This window comes from Lepeophtheirus salmonis, chromosome 4 (assembly GCF_016086655.4).
Source record: "Lepeophtheirus salmonis chromosome 4, UVic_Lsal_1.4, whole genome shotgun sequence".
NCBI lineage: Eukaryota > Metazoa > Arthropoda > Copepoda > Siphonostomatoida > Caligidae > Lepeophtheirus > Lepeophtheirus salmonis.
In genome coordinates, this window is record NC_052134.2 from 36,823,408 (window position 1) to 36,836,580 (window position 13,173).

Below are 13,173 nucleotides of genomic sequence, written 5' to 3' on the forward strand. Positions count from 1 at the left end.
ATAGGGAATTCTTATATTTTCTTACTCTACACACAACATTTTTCAATGTTATTATTTCCATGTTTCATGTTTACTTCTACATACTATCTAGCTCTCCACAATATATTACGTTTATAAATTACTTTATGTATAAGATTCTAACATCTAAAATTGTCTAATGTAAGCTAAGAAAATGTTGTTGGGCATAAATAATGTAATACGTAAAGTTTACCCCTAAGTGAAGTACTATAATTTAATGATGTAGAGAAAATTGGCATTCGTATTTACATACGTTAATTATTCGGAATTTTACAAATATTCCTAAGCACAGTTGGTATTTCCACCTGCAAAATTTCAATTTTTGATATTTGCACCTTTTTGAATATTTGATGCATCACTACTCTAATCAGACATTGGAAGACGAGCATCTCCAATTTTCAAGAAGCTTGAAAGCATATCTTTTTGACTTTCCCCTCCCTCGTGTGTGTGTTTAAGTATATCTTCCTTTAAATTTCAAAATTAATTCATACTTTTAAAAATACTTTTTTTCACGGACTCGTTTTTTTTTTTTTTTGCCCTTTAGACTCAGTCATAGACGTAAATTTCATCTTATATCACAAAATATTATTCTCACACTTTTACAATAAAAGGCTTTATTAGTAGATTTCAATTTCTTTTAAAACATGCCAGAAGTCGTGATTAAATATGTGGAGGGTCGCTACACTGGTGAAGTAAATCCTTCTACAAATGAACCAGAGGGGGAAGGTATCCTTGAATACCCTGGTAATGATCAACAAACAAGGCAATCCTATGAGGGCGGTTTTCTGAAAAAGATGGCTCATGGAAAGGGATCCATGAGATGGAGGGAAGGTAAGAATCTTTTCACATAATGAAATATAATTAATATGTATTTTATTTTATTTGATGTTCCAAATGAATTAAAAATTAAATTTCAGCCCTGTAATTTCATTATATACTTTTTTTTATGTTTTGTCCTTCAAATTGTTCTAAGGGAAGACAATTATCTCCTTTTCCCCGGTGTGGTATGATCGTGAGAGAAGCTCTCGATGTTCTTGTCCAAATTTTGTTCTTAAGAAAATAATTTCGAATCATTGTTTTTTTAGAAAATAAAATGCGGGACACTTGATGATCATAAATAAAAAAGACATTTATTATTATTTTATAATCAAGCTTGGGGTCAGGATCCCATGCCCCCTCTTGTGGCCTTTTTTCTTCCCCTTGGGATTTCTAATAATTCCCAGGTCGTCTTGCTATGCGCTGTTTCACCTTTAACAACGCTATTTTAAATGTTATTGTCTTTAATAATATAATATATGTATGTATAGTTACTTACTCTTTTTTAGAGTAATGAGGTCAGTTTAAATATATTTTTTATATTTGACTTCTTTGCATTCGAAGTGAAGCAAGACTTTTTTTCATTTCTTTTAAATTTGCAAATATGCAATAATATATTTTCATAAATAAAAAAGTATAATATGTGAATTTGTGTTTCATTCTTCATTTCAATAATATCATTATGACAATCTAAAGAATAAATTTAGAAATACCTAGGTATATATTTTGTTACATTGAAGCCATTAGAAAAAAATCCCTAATTAAAAATGTATCAACAAACAAAAGAAATGAAGAAATTAAATTTGAATTAACTAATTTTTCTTAAATCCTTGTAAAATTTAGGTGACAAATTTGATGGAGAATGGGAAAAAGGTCTTCGTCACGGAACAGGGAGTTATACTCACAAGGTAATTTAATTTTATTTGAATATTAATGTTATTGAGAATTATTGTTTGTAACATCACTCTCTATTTGAATGTTAAGTTAAATGTGTCTTGATATTGAGGTATTACTGTTCCTCAACATTTTCATAAATTAATGACTCGTATAAAACTATTAAATGACTATAAAATAACTAAATACATAACTCAAGTTTATTACTCGTATGTTATGCTTTCCCTCCTCCCTTTTACCGAATACGACAAAGCAGGGCGTCCACAAGAGGAAGGCTGGAGGGGGTAGAACTCCCCCCCCCCAAATTAAGGAATGTTGTATTCTTACTTGAAAATGTAATATTTGATTTTTTTTTTTTTAAATATGTAATATTTGATTTTTTTTTCAAAAAATATAATTTTCTGTGAAAAGCTATGGTGTTTTGAAATTTTTCTACAGAAAATTTAATATTTGATTTTTTTTTTTTTTAATTTTATATTCGATATTTCCAAAAAATTCAGTTTTTTCTGAGTAGCTCTGAATTTTTGATTTATTTTTTAAAAAAAGATTTTTGAAATTAGTTTCCGAAAAATTTAATATTCGAAATTATTTTTCAAAAAATCTAATTTTTTAATTTTTTTTTTTCAGAAAAATTTAATGTATCAAATAATTTTCTATTTTTTTCCAAAAAAATTCCCAACTCCGAGCCCCCCACAATATATATATATATATATAATCCTGCGGACGCCCCTGAATACGTATAATGACTTATCTAATTTTAACCCCCTTGAACCTTCTTCCATTTTCTCTGTCCTTTTTTAATAGGCCACTGGTGCAAGATATGAGGGCCAGTATCAGAATGATGTAAAGCATGGGAAAGGAAAGTACGTGTACCCTAATGGAGATATTTTTACTGGAGATTGGGTTAATGGAAAAAGGCATGGAAAAGGGAAATACACTCGTAAAGAAGATGGTGGAGTGTAAGTCCAGATTATATTCAGTGTATGTATTTCATCAATACATGCATCACAAACTTTCTGAATATATTATTAAAGGAATATTGACTCCAATTAATAATTAAAAAATTAGTTATTTTTTGAAATGTTAACTCACGTCCTTAAATTTAACATAAAAATTATGAATTGATTCTAACAATAATAATAATCTGGTTAATCCACATCAAAATTCAAATTTAAAAAAACATCTAGGGGGGTACAGCCTCCCCAGCCCTCCCCCTGCGGACGCCCCTGATAAATTATGTCAGACAAGATGTAATATATATATATCTATAAGCTAAGTTATACACTTATGATATACTTATACGTGTATGAATTTTATGCAAATTAATTCCCTATGAGATCAAATTAAATTTGAAATTAGACCCAGTTTAACGTGTAAAAAGATGTACCGCCTTCAACGTGTTAACAACTTTCGAGATATATTAGGACTTATATTTTCCCATTACTACCTAACATACTTCTAAGGGACCAAAAATTATTTTAAACGTTTTAATATGTTGACTATTTGAAAAATTGGTGTATAAGTTTATTTTTGAATTAAACGGAACGGTTCTTAATATCGCAACTTGGAAGATGCAGCAAATAAATAGCAGTTTTATAATTAACAATTCTTAAAAACAATAATCTGTGAGGAGGTGGTCACTCAACAGAAGAACACCCCTCCAATTCTGCAATTTTAATGCAATAAATTTTCAGTTATGTGTAGACATACATTTGAAGTAAGGGGCTCAAACATTGGGGGTTTTTTAAACAAAAAAATTACAGCTCCCTATTGTTACGGCTAAAATAGATTAAACTAAAGATGCACATGCTCAGACAGTGTTTGGTCTTAGTATATGTTTGTATACATACAACTTATATGCCGACTTGGACCCGTTCACCCTTTTCCCATTATTTCGTTCATTTTCTGAAAAGTTTCCGCTCGTCGTTCACTTTTTTTTCTCGTTCATTTTTGAACTTTGAAAAAAACCGTGGGTTTTGTGGGAACAATCAGAGCTAATGTTTCCACAAAATGTCAAAAATACAGTCAAGTCAGAGCTTGTCAATATAGGTGTACTACAGGGAGTAGTAATCAATATTGGTCGAAGTCATACAGCGTCGATAAATTTTGATTTAAAAATGTAGAAATGTACGAGTTTTCCCATTATTTTTATGATGTACTGGGCTTCAGCTACACGCGTTTGTTGCCAAACCTCACATAAAGTTACATTCATCATTTTTTATTTAATATATGTAGACAAAAGCAAGCTAGAAGGAATTTTCTCAAAAATGAGGCGGGATTAAATTTATATTCATCAACAAATTATCATGCATTTATATCAACAGATTATTTTTATTAACTCTTTGGGTGTACCAAAGATGTACTTAAAGTACCCTAAATTGATTATCATCATAAAAGACTGAAAAATTGATAGATTTTATTTGAAAGACCAACTCGGGGACAATATAAGTCTTTTAAATCAAACAAAGTTTTTAAACTATAGTTCAAAATCTTGGGTATTTTAACTCATCCCACAAATTTTATATACAATGTCCATAATTGACTCATATGTGTCTGAAATATTAAAGTGTCAGTATATATGATGCAAAAAAAAAATGTTATTTTGTCCTTTTCTTGATTTCTGTTCAAGATTTTTTTTATGTTGTCGCACCAAATATGTATTTCTCTTTTCTATTTAATATGAGGTGCTGAGCTTTAGCAACAGACGTTCGTCAAAGTATGTCTTCCACAGTCCGAGAGCCCGTAAAACTTTGCTTAATTTTAATAAAGATAGTATTTTTTTAAATTAAAGATAGAACCCTTGTTATAGGTGTTCCCTATAGGACCTTTGAAGGCGAGGGTCCTGTTCATAATGAGTAAGACTTGATAGTTTAAATTTATATGATATGTTTACTGAAATGGTATTATAATAAGACACTTCTCTAAATACCAATGATTATGATTACGAAAGAGGAAACTTTGCTGTAACTTCAACTTTTTAACAGATTCGGAGTCCCTTGTTTAAAAATAAATCAGCCAGTTCAATAATATCAGAAGTAAAGGAATCAAAATAATCTATGGCATTATTTAAAAATTTCGAGACCTTACTTATTACGCACTACTCGTTCTTAACATCACTGCCCTGGTGATACATAATGTAGTGGTCCAAGAAAGACTACTTAATTATGGAAATCAACGGACCGGGGAAGAGCTTGTAAATAAGACTATTGCTTTGGGGTACAATCATACGCTGAATAATATATTATTTGGATTAACATTTAAAAGATATATATAATACTAAAATATATTCACAAGTATACACTATCGGCGTTACCCGATAGTCTATCGCTAAAAGTTATATTTATTGCCAAAACTAATCCCTACGCCATATAATTATAACAATGGTGATACATAACACATAATCCAAGACCAATCAGTTTGGCGCACCAAAAAATTGCTACCTTACATATTTACAAGCATCCCCATGAATATTTTTGATTTTACACTACATTCGCCATAATGTCTTAAATAAAATTCTATTTTTATTTAAGTATTTACCAATCAGAAATGAATGGGTATGTAGAAAATGGATCTTTAATCTAACCTAGAATACTTATTTCACACACGATAATATCATAGTCAAATGGTGTGCTGTGACTCGTGAGATATTTCATAAAAAGTAATCAATTTACATAGTAATTGATAATTGTACACATTCAATTAGATCCATAATTTGTCAATTATACCATTATTCAAAAAAAATAATTGAAGTAATCTTTGGAAAAAATAGTAATTAGAAACAATAAAAATGAGCAAACTCCGTTCATTCGTTCAAAAATGAACGAAAAACGTGAACACCGTTCGTTTTCCCGTTAAATCTCCAAATCTTCTTAGTGCTTATATGATATAACTTATCTCATATAAGTAATGCAATATTTTAATTGGATAAAAGCATCGATCATAATTGTATTCAACTTTCGAGAGAAATTTTACTTTCATGTACATTGTACGTCATACTTTAAAAAAAAAATTACCAGATTAATTTAGACAACTATTAAAACATATCATTCACTATTGTCAAGTATTAATTTAACTAATACACTTCTGACTCTTGAGTAAATAAGATAATTAAAAAACTAACATAATTATTAGTTATATTCCTCATAAACCCAAATCAACGATTAATTAACAATAATGATACGATAATTAACACGTCTTCTCATCATAAAGAAGGTTGTGTATAAGTTGAAGACTTAAGTATAACTACGTAATCATTTTAGATTTGAATCAAAGGTGTAACAAAATAGTGTCAATCATTGGATAATAGTAGACATTAACTAAGTCTACTGTATTAATGTCATATTTTATTAAAAGCGTAGCTACATATTTATTGTCTACGTATGGAGAAATAGACCAACTATACATTAACATATCTATGTTAATGTATAGAGTGGATCTCCTGCTACAAAAATATAAATTAAGACTTCTCTTTTAGATAAGTTACGACACGTTCGATTAGAAAATGTCCTTATGATGTCTAAATTTATGTTAGTATAATATGTCTAAACAATATTTAATAATAAAAAGACTGATCTATAAAGATATACTAATGAACGTTCAATATTAATTATATCTCACTTGAATGCAAAATTTTTGATAACACTTCTTTAAAATATTAACAAAACATAAAATGTTTACAGAAGTATAATTAATCTATACTTGCTTCATATTTCTACCTAGATATGAAGGCGAATGGGTAGAGGGAATAAAAAAAGGAAGTGGTCAGTATACATTCGGTTCAGGTGATGTTTTTGAAGGAACGTACGATAACAATGAAAGACACGGCGAAGGCAAGTTGATCAAAGTGGATGGTGAGAAAAGATCAGAGATTTGGAAAACTGGAAAGCTGATTTCTTTTACTGTCTTGTAATAATACATTTAAATCTTACAAATAACTTAGATTTAAATTGTATTTTGAAACAAAGTTGATTTTATGTAGAAGTTAAAAGAGGCGTTTGTGTGTGAAATGTTTTCTATTATAACTAAGTTACAATGGAACTAAATTGTGTCCCTATGTCAATTTTGAATTAAAAGTCGTTAATAATACATATTAAATTGTACTAATTTAACAATACTGCTTTTTCTTTGAAAGACTTGGAGAGACACAATTTCAGATAGATAATTAGTGATATGTCGATCCTTATTTAGGACTGAAGATCCCAGTTTAGTCTCGATCTGGTTCAGTCCCACATATATCAGTCCTTAAGCATATAAAGTTCTGTCCTTGATGACGTCACTCCACTTTATCGTACTGATTACTACCAACTAGTAAACACAGGTAAGTTGCATGATAAAAAAATTCAAAGAAATAAATCAATCGTTCAGATGATGAAAGTCAAAATAGTGCTAAGGAAAACATTGATAAAGGCGTGGAAATGTAGTTATATTCTTTTTCTAGATAACTAAGCTATCAAAAATAGGGCAGTATAATATTTAACTATTAGGTACATATGTATGTATATTTACTTAGTTAAAAATTTGTAACCTACATAACTCCAATTGCAAACTTAATAGATTTAATTCATAATACTTTGTAACATTGTAGTTTGTGAAATAATTTTATGTGATGATACAATGCATGCATGCAGGTACTTTACAAACAAAATAATAATAACTCTTAATCAACAGTGAATTCAATAAATAAATAAAATATCGTTTGAGAACTATGTAGTATTCATTAAAATTTTCTTCTATTTCATTAATATTCATTAACAATAAAATAATGACGCAAAGGTGATGTAAGATTTGAAAAAAAAAAAAAAAAAAAACTATATTATTGTTTGTATTTATTTAGTTTTTTTGACTATAATTGTTGATTTTTTTAATACACATATTCTTCCTCTAAAATGCTCAGATCAGAGAACGAGGAATTAGTTGAAGTGAAACTTAAATCTAGCACCTCCAAATGGATCCCCTTGGAAGGGGAATGGCTGACCATCATAAGAATGATGATGTCCTTGTTGAGCTTCCGGATCTAATGGATCTTCTCCGTTATCATACTTTTCCTTTAATTCTAAAAAAAAAAATATTTATTATGTATTGAGGGAGTTTATCTTGTTTTGAACGTCATGTAACATAACAGGTGTTATATATATATTTAAACTTTGATGATCTATTTCAAAAATCCAAAGTTCTCAAAAGACTACTTCTAACTAACCTTTATCACTGAGGACTTCCTTTGCTGCAGCAATGTCCATAAATTTTTTTTCAGCCGCTTTCTTTTCACTTTCTTCCTGAAAATTATCTGGATGCCACTTTTGAGCAAGTTTTCGATAGGATTTAACGACATCTCTTTTGGATGCAGACCGAGAGAGACCGAGGATTTTATAATAGTCTCTTTTACTAGCTTGTTTTTGTCGTTTCTGAGCACGAAGCATTCCCTCTTTAGCTCGTTGGAAATTTTCCTCAATATTTAAAGCTTTGCGGTATTCTTCAATTGCTTCATTATAGAGATCTTCTTGGAGATAAGCCTCTGCTTTATCACAGTAAAGTCTAGGTTCTTCGTTGATCTCGAGAGCAAGTGAACATGCATTTTGTGCCTCTTTGGGCTCATTATTTTCAAGTAAGCATTTGCATTTGCGATCATACGCAATATATCTAACGTTTTTGACGGATGGTTCTATCTTTAGAATTTTATTAGCAGCGTTAATACACTCTGCCCAATCTTGACTCTCTACAGATTCTGCAGCTAAATTGACAAACTTAACAACTTTTTTTAGTGTCTTGTAAAATGGGTAACATTGACGATGTTCAGGATCCAATTTGAGACACTCTCTTACTTCATGTAGAGATTCGTCCGTTGAACCCGTTTGATAATAAAGATCAGCAAGCTTGAAATATCCGTCAGTATTATCACTAGTCAATTTTGTTACAGAGCGAATATCAGAAATGGCACGGAATGTATTACCAATATGAATGTATGCATCAGCCCGCATTTCACGAAGAGTAGGATCCCAAGGGATGTGCTGAAAGAGCAATCGATAGTCATTTACACATAATTGCATACTTGTGGGGGAAAATGAATACCTCTATCAGTTCATTTAACTCATCTATTACACCTTTATAATTTTGATACTCCATTAGATCATGAACCATATTCACCCTTGTTTTTAAATTCTCAATTTCTATATATTTTTTGCTGGCTTCCTCATTGCCAGGATCTTTAGTAAGAAGCTTTTCCAAATCTATATGAGCTTCATCCAAGCGTCCCATCTTGAAAAGCACTGTTCCCCTTTGAAGACGTGCGCTAAGAAAATTGGAGTTGATTTCTAATACTCGATCCAGATCTGCCAATGCAGATCTGCTTCGACTTAAGGCAAGGAACACTGTAGCTCTTTTATAATAGGACATGTAATTATTGGGATCTGCATCTGTAAGATAAAAATGAAAGAGTGTGTCAAAGGGACTCAATGCGGAAATGGAAGAATGGTCAAAGCTTTACCTATCGCAGAATGAAAGTGGGAGAGTGCATCAGAGTATTGCCCTTTCCCAAGGAGGGTCATGCCCATTTTAAGATGCTCATCTACTCCTTTGGAATCTTTGGACGCCGCTTCAACCCCTAAAGAGTACAGATCATGAGTCTTTTCATCATTGGAATAAATATGAAATCCAAGAGAACTCAAACTTACATGAGATGAATGAATCGAAGCACATCAAAAAGAGAAGGAATGCACCCGTTTTCCGTCTTAATCGACTCCAATACACATACCGACACTCTTCACCCATCTTTGCCCTTAGTCTAATTCAAATCTTCAAGTCGATTGAAATCTTCACAAGTCAGCAACTAAGTGTCAAGCCCTAAGAGTCTTGTCATGTTATATATATTTTGATAAATTATAATAATCGAGCCGGAATGAGTTGAAGAAGTTGCGTGATTCATACAAGGAGAAAGAAGAAGAGGATCCGTGTTGTCTTCCTATTGGCTCAAGATTTCTACTCTTACGGTCCATCTTCTCATTGGCCTACAAAATGAGTAAAAACACTATTATAGTTTGTACGTATGTGTACGTAGAGACTGAGACTCAGCATAAAATACAGTAAAGATAATAAACCATAGTCATTAGATATTCAGAATATTTACCTTCTACTTCTTTCAATGAATTTCTTTTTTCTACCTATTCGTGAATGTCTTTAATAATTACCATTATTATCAATTTCATTTGAACTTGATAGATAATTAAAATGACCTGTCAAAATGAAATTCATAGGGAGATAATTAAGACTAAATTTAATACTATATCTAACAACTCATCGATTCTATTAACTATTAACATTTATCATTTAACTCAGTACATTAAATGATACAACATTTAAAATGATTCATTTTACATTTAAGATCATGGGTGCAAGTGCCTGTCCACCTGTTTTCTATTTAAGAGATTCATATTTTTGGAATATACTGACAACTGACTAGGAAATTATGATTTTTGAGAATGTAGTTCAATGATGTGGTACCCTTGTCAAAAATGCTGTTCACACAAATCAGTCATCATAATACAACCCTAACTAAGTAAGTGGTTAAACAACTCAACACTCAAGGGTATTAAATATGAATTATTGTTGTGAAAGTCTAAAGAAATAACAAATTAGAAATCATATGGTTATATTCGTAATTCTAAGCCATGGTATTGATTGGAGGAACGACAACCATCTTGATTCCGAGGTGAGGAGTTATTTTCCTAGCTATTTGACAGATACTAGAAAAATGAACATACAGAGTAAACATTACGTCATTAGAGATAGAAAGAGAAAGAGCGTAGGCGGAGAAGGCGGAGCTAACTAGCCCATTTCTGATGACAGTGATGAGATGTTTTGAAGCAGCATATAAAATTTATGACGTCATATAATTCCTTGATCTACCGTTTCTATCCAGCTTCTGCTCTATCTTTCCTTGCTCCAGTCGTCATCTTCATTCTCTAATTGTTTTACTTAATGAATTGAAAATTTATAATTAATAATTATTGCAGTAAAAGAATGACAGAAATCGAGGAGAATCCTGGAGTATGTAATCCATCTGAGATAGACATTAACTCGAATGTCTCCAGAGAGACGATTGAAGAATCTGCTCCTGAAGATTTGAATGATGACTGCTGTGATGTGGAGGGAGAAGTGGAAGAGCAGGAGGAGAGGGTCCCTTCCCCAGCCCCTGTATCTATAGTTATTAAAGAAATTCCCATTGGTGATCCGAGGATTCGTTCTAAAATCAAATTTCAAGTGGTTACTGCTCATGTTACTGAGGCTGGTGGTAAAAAACATGTCGTAGGTTTCTTTTCCTTTTTTACATTCCCCTTCCCTCATTTCAAGGATTACTATTTGATATTTCAGTTATATACCATCATGATGAAAAGGATCAATGATAACTCCCGCCCTGCTATTATCAACAGAAGATATAATGACTTTAATAATATTTATGAATGTATTTTACGCTCCTATCACCCTTCAGTTCTTGGCGACTTTCAGTTCCCTAAAAAAGTGCTCATTGGAAATTTTAAAGCTGAAGTCATTACTGAAAGAACGGAAGCATTTCATAAGTTCCTGAATCTCATCGCTGCATCGGAGAATTTACTTTATTCGGATTATTTTTATTCTTTCCTCTCATCAGATGAACATAATGAAGCTGTTTCCTATATTAAATTGAGTCACTTTGCAGACGCTGTTCCTCTCTTGGAGAATATATTTAATGTCCGAGAGAAACTTCTCACAATTTCATCGTTTTATGTCCTGTCTGTACTGTGTGAACTCATTGCTTGTCAAAATGCAGCGGGTAAAAAGGAAGCCGCTTTTGCTCACTGTCTCATCGCTGTCAAATCTTTTGAGCTTTTATCTGGGCTTCAAGAAGCAGAAGTATTCAGAGTACCTTTTTTGCTTCTGGCTTCTAATTTGGCTGAGGCCCTTGGACAATCTAAAAAACCTTTTGATAGGAAAATTTCAGAATTAAGATATAAGGGCATTAAAGTAAGCGGAGTCAAGTCTCTTCTGGAAGTCGTGCAAGAAAAATATATTCACATTGCCAGCCATACATCAAAATAATAATACTATTTGTCTATTTTACTCTCATTCCCCGTAATATATATTTTTTTCCTTATCCTTATAGCATTTATTCATATCATTGGATCCCCTTTTCCTCTATATTTTTATTACAATGCATTCATTCAAAAACAATTACTCAAAAAACATCATATTCTTCATATTAAAAATGTATAAAAAGCTTTCCAGGATAATATATAAAGGCACTCATAGATACTGTAGCAACATTGAGGAGCTTACATACAAATTTGCATAACATTATTCTAACATACAAGTATACCCATGATTTTGTGTTCTCAGTTATTATATGGATACGTGAGAAGAAGAATGGTTTCAAATAGCTATGAAAGGACAAGCTTGAAAAATTATGCTATTCAACTATTTCTTTATATGTGGCGTTATAGATTTTTTAACTATATTATTCTTCTAATAAAAGTCAACTTAAAAACAATTTTTTTTTTCTCTCTCTCTCTCTCTAAATACCTGATGCCAACATTGCTAATTGTTTCAGTTGATAATTAATTCTGATTGTTTCACTTTTTTCCATACTCAAAATATAGTTATAATGGTTGATTCCTAAATTTGAAATTGCCTCATTCCTTCCATTACTAAAGACACTTGTTCGAAGACTGTAATAACAATTACAATAGCTATCGGTCAAATAAAGAAGGATTTAAATTTTAATTTATTCTCGATGGAACCCAAGAGAACTAGATTCAGTAGTCATTGATTCAATATATCTTAGGATAAACTCTTGTGTAATCCATTATTCAACGTTTCATTACCTTTATAAGTATCACGATATCAAAAATAGTTTTTAGGACATATTCCTCAAATGTATTTCTCGTCTTTGCCGTCCATAATAACCATTCAGCATATTCGTGAACACGTTATAGTTACGAAATGAAGAAGATTGAATTAAAAAATAATCTATAATGAAAGTATTAAGGAATTTAAATATATATATTTTTTTGTTTATCTATTAATTTTATATCTTCAGAATAATCGTTAATAAATAAAATATTATTTTAATTTCTTAATAAATTCATTGCACGATTGTTTTAATTCAAGTTCATTTCATAAATTTCTTCTTTAAGGTTGTTAGGCTCTTACCCCCCTCCCCCCCCCCCGATCAATTACCTTCTTTTACCCCCAAGACTTTCACCCTGCCCCCCAGCATTTCACCACCTGTACAACAAATAACAACCATACGACCAAACATTCAATCTTTTAACAACCATACAAACGTAATTATTAATTTAACTTAATCATTATTAATTCACAATTATGAAAAATTGTTCTCAAAAATAACTTCTTGAACATATTTCTTAAATGAATTTCTCAAGTATGCTCAATGTCGGTTTTACTGAGATTGAGGCA

At 31.0% G+C, this 13,173-nt stretch overlaps 3 protein-coding genes across 4 annotated transcripts; 2 read left to right on the forward strand and 1 right to left on the reverse strand.

Annotated features, from left to right (window-relative positions):
- Positions 1–433: 433 nt before the first annotated feature.
- LOC121115854 (uncharacterized) lies at positions 434–6,813 on the forward strand. The gene is made up of 4 exons (XM_040710019.2): positions 434–849; positions 1,678–1,742; positions 2,533–2,687; positions 6,448–6,813. The coding sequence occupies exons 1-4, from the start codon at positions 663–665 to the stop codon at positions 6,635–6,637; spliced, it is 597 nt and encodes a 198-aa protein (XP_040565953.1). The 5' UTR covers positions 434–662; the 3' UTR covers positions 6,638–6,813.
- A 622-nt stretch (positions 6,814–7,435) lies between these two features.
- Positions 7,436–10,252, reverse strand: P58IPK (dnaJ homolog subfamily C member P58IPK). 2 transcript variants are annotated; one of them, XM_071887876.1, is made up of 6 exons: positions 9,848–10,252; positions 9,396–9,728; positions 9,209–9,325; positions 8,794–9,137; positions 7,925–8,732; positions 7,436–7,780 (listed from the first exon to the last, which is right to left on the reverse strand). In XM_071887876.1, the coding sequence occupies exons 2-6, from the start codon at positions 9,490–9,492 to the stop codon at positions 7,638–7,640; spliced, it is 1,509 nt and encodes a 502-aa protein (XP_071743977.1). In that variant the 5' UTR covers positions 9,493–9,728; positions 9,848–10,252; the 3' UTR covers positions 7,436–7,637. The 2 variants fall into 2 exon arrangements, with proteins under 2 accessions (XP_071743977.1, XP_040565951.1); XM_040710017.2 differs by lacking the exon at positions 9,848–10,252 and having other exon boundaries at positions 9,396–9,845.
- Positions 10,253–10,286: 34 nt separating this feature from the next.
- Snx21 (Sorting nexin 21) lies at positions 10,287–12,244 on the forward strand. The gene is made up of 3 exons (XM_040710018.2): positions 10,287–10,429; positions 10,734–11,025; positions 11,092–12,244. The coding sequence occupies exons 1-3, from the start codon at positions 10,389–10,391 to the stop codon at positions 11,794–11,796; spliced, it is 1,038 nt and encodes a 345-aa protein (XP_040565952.1). The 5' UTR covers positions 10,287–10,388; the 3' UTR covers positions 11,797–12,244.
- The last annotated feature ends 929 nt before the right edge of the window (positions 12,245–13,173 follow it).